The sequence below is a fragment of the Phytophthora cinnamomi genome, assembly GCF_018691715.1.
Source record: "Phytophthora cinnamomi strain GKB4 chromosome Unknown Contig3, whole genome shotgun sequence".
NCBI classification, from domain to species: Eukaryota; Oomycota; class Peronosporomycetes; order Peronosporales; family Peronosporaceae; genus Phytophthora; species Phytophthora cinnamomi.
Genome location: NW_027150936.1, coordinates 632,856 through 635,654, shown reverse-complemented (window position 1 = coordinate 635,654; position 2,799 = coordinate 632,856). Strand labels below are relative to the sequence as shown.

General features: G+C 47.6%; 1 protein-coding gene across 1 annotated transcript; it reads right to left on the bottom strand.

Moving 5' to 3' along the window:
• Positions 1-1,406: 1,406 nt before the first annotated feature.
• Positions 1,407-1,658, bottom strand: IUM83_09180 (putative catalase-peroxidase; the record flags this gene model as incomplete). The annotated part of the gene is made up of 1 exon (XM_067933603.1): positions 1,407-1,658. One exon carries the CDS (start codon positions 1,656-1,658, stop codon positions 1,407-1,409), a length of 252 nt encoding a protein of 83 aa, XP_067799911.1.
• Positions 1,659-2,799: the final 1,141 nt, after the last annotated feature.

Below are 2,799 nucleotides of genomic sequence, written 5' to 3'. Positions count from 1 at the left end.
TTGACTACCAAACCTGGCAGCAGACTAACCCCGTGTCCTCAGCCGATGTGTCACGTTTGACCGAGAGGATGTTCCTCAGAGTATCAGGTAGTAGGGGACGAACGCCCTCGACACAAGGATGCAATGCTTGTACTGGTTGGCTTTGAGAATGAGTTGACTTACAATGAGCTCACAGGCGAAGCATTGGAATTACATCTAACTAAGGTATCGTTTGTAGGATCGAACGATTATATAATCGTCTTTCTTTAATCTAATTCTATCATCATTACTCTGACTATAGGGCGTCTTACCTGACCCACGAGCGATTTGCTTAGCTTTATATCGATCTAATATGGAAGACCGAGTAAGTGTAGAGACTCTATGTTAAGTTATTCATGGTTACTAATTGATTGATTTGCTTTTCCAAGATCGTGAATGCCCATAATTAAATAATATTATTTCAAATATTTCCTGGTACCTATCTATATGAGATAGACTGGATAGTAATCATGAGTTCATTGGTTTGGAAAGCATAAAGGAAAGGTTATTGAAGATGGTATATGCTTCTGATCCAGGCTACTGTCGTTGGCTGCTGAATCAAAAAAATTCTAATTGATTCGAACCCTGCGATGCTGAGTTTATTAAGAAAATTCATTAGATGACGGCTTCGTTCCTAATGTCGTAGAAGCACAAAGGGAAGACTATCAAACAGATCTATTCATTCGATTGTGGATACATCGATTGGCTAAGAAGAATGACTTTGTTAATGAGAAGATGCCTAAGCTCAAGGAAGCTCTTAATGAATTTGTCTTGAGTCTGGATACATTTTTTCTTTTGAATGAATCCTCCTTTGAATGTGATCCCATTGTTGTTGTGTGCGTTTCGGAGGTGTGGGAGGCCTCCTTCGCTCCTGGAGTGCCTGCAGCGGTAGTGTCGACGTTTTCGCAGCTGGGGAGCATTAAGCCCTACTCTCGCTGGTAAATTAGGGGAAGAAAAAAACTGTTGTAATGTGCCGGTGTCTTCTGTCGCGAACATCAATGCTGCCCCAAAGGGCCGCCTACCTTACTCAGCAAGACGCAAAAGTAAGTTTGACTCACTGCGCCGGCACGCGCCTACGAGTGAAGAGTGCCATCACGCTGATAAATGAAATAAAGTCAAGCAACCAGTCGGTCATAGAAGCATACGCCTACCGCACTTGCACTGTGGTGTGCAGGGGTTAACTGTATTTATCGACTAGTATACCTTACACGCGCCGCCGCCCTGTAGTAGCTGATCACGTTGAAGTGGTCAATGCCGTGACCTTGGCTCACGCCGAGATTTAACAAGTGCTTGAAGACGCCCGCCTCAGAAGCGAACAGTTGCACCGCCTCCTTCAGCTCGGGCGCCGCCAGCAGTGCTGGGCAACTCCATCGTGTACGCCCTTTCCCTCAACTTTGTAGCTCCTTCTCCGACACTCCCCACGTCTCGTTCGGAGCACCTGGAATTACTCGTTCGACAGCGTGAGGCGAGCCGTTGCAATACGAGCCGCTGTATCCATCGCCTTCTGCTCCGTGCGTTTCCGTTGTTGGTGGCGTCGTCGCCCAGGAGTCGATTGTCACGTTGCCGGCGTCCTCGAGCGCCACCTGGCCCGCCAGCTCGACCAGGTCGGCCGTCGACAGCGTTGGGTACGACTCCTTCATAGACTCCAGCGCGGAGATGTTTTGTCCACACCGCCGTTGACCGTCCAGTTCCGCGGCGAGAAGCGGGGTGGCGTTCGGACCTGGCAGAAAGCCTAGATAGCTGAGTCCTGGTACGCGTTGCTGGGACTTGGCGATACAGCCTGGATAGCTAGCTGGGTCCTGAGACGCCTGCTCATGCACACAATCGATCTATTTGTAGTCGGGCGAATATCTACTGCCGGGCCTCGACGCAGGCCCCTCATGAGAAAGTTAGCTAAATGACTACAAACAACGTCCATATTATTCTTGTCAGGAATGTCCGCCCTAAAGACTCAGCCAGCACTGGATATATACGATCTGCCTTATCAAACCTAACAGGTTCGTTCCAGTACATTATGCTTTTGTCGTCTATACGAAATTCAGGGATCTGTGTTTATATAGGGACTAGTACGCGCACTTGTATCGCCCCAACTCTCTGGATAAAATCCAGAGAACTTTCTGATTGGCTCTAAAATAATTCATTTAAAGATTTCATTGGATAAAATGGGTTAGATTTTGTATGGGGATCGAATAGGGATCACTTCAACTCGTCATGCACATCCGTTCCATAGTGTATGCTCTCTGTGCATGATGCACTCGCTTTATGACTTGCCCTAGCCATTCCACGGACAGCAACGTCGGCCTCATAGTAGCCTCGTAGTATTTGGCGCTTACTTTATCTCAGATCTGGAGTGGCGTCGCCGCAGTGCTTGTAGTCAGTGTGTCAACTTCACGCTGCATTGCTGCCGTAATGTCAATGGCCCCAGCTTCTCTGCGATCCGTAAGTACAGTGGAATGCAGGTATGCGGGATTCTATTGGCAAAATCGTAGTCTATTATAGCAGCAATCTATTATAGCAGCAATAAGCTCTGAGCAAGCTTTACAGCCTTGACTCCGATAAAACTGCACAGTAGGTAATCTTCACCTGCGCACAGGTTGCGTCGTGAGCTCATAACCAATACTATAAAACTTTGTCATCCCATTCTTGATGGCCATGATGCATAAAATTGTAATGGGTTGGACGGCTCTCTTCAAGCAACTACCGACTCATGCCCAGGTTTTCCGCCTTGGGCTCTCTCGTCTTAAGTGAGCGATACAGAGTTTAGCTGCAGACCAAGCGATT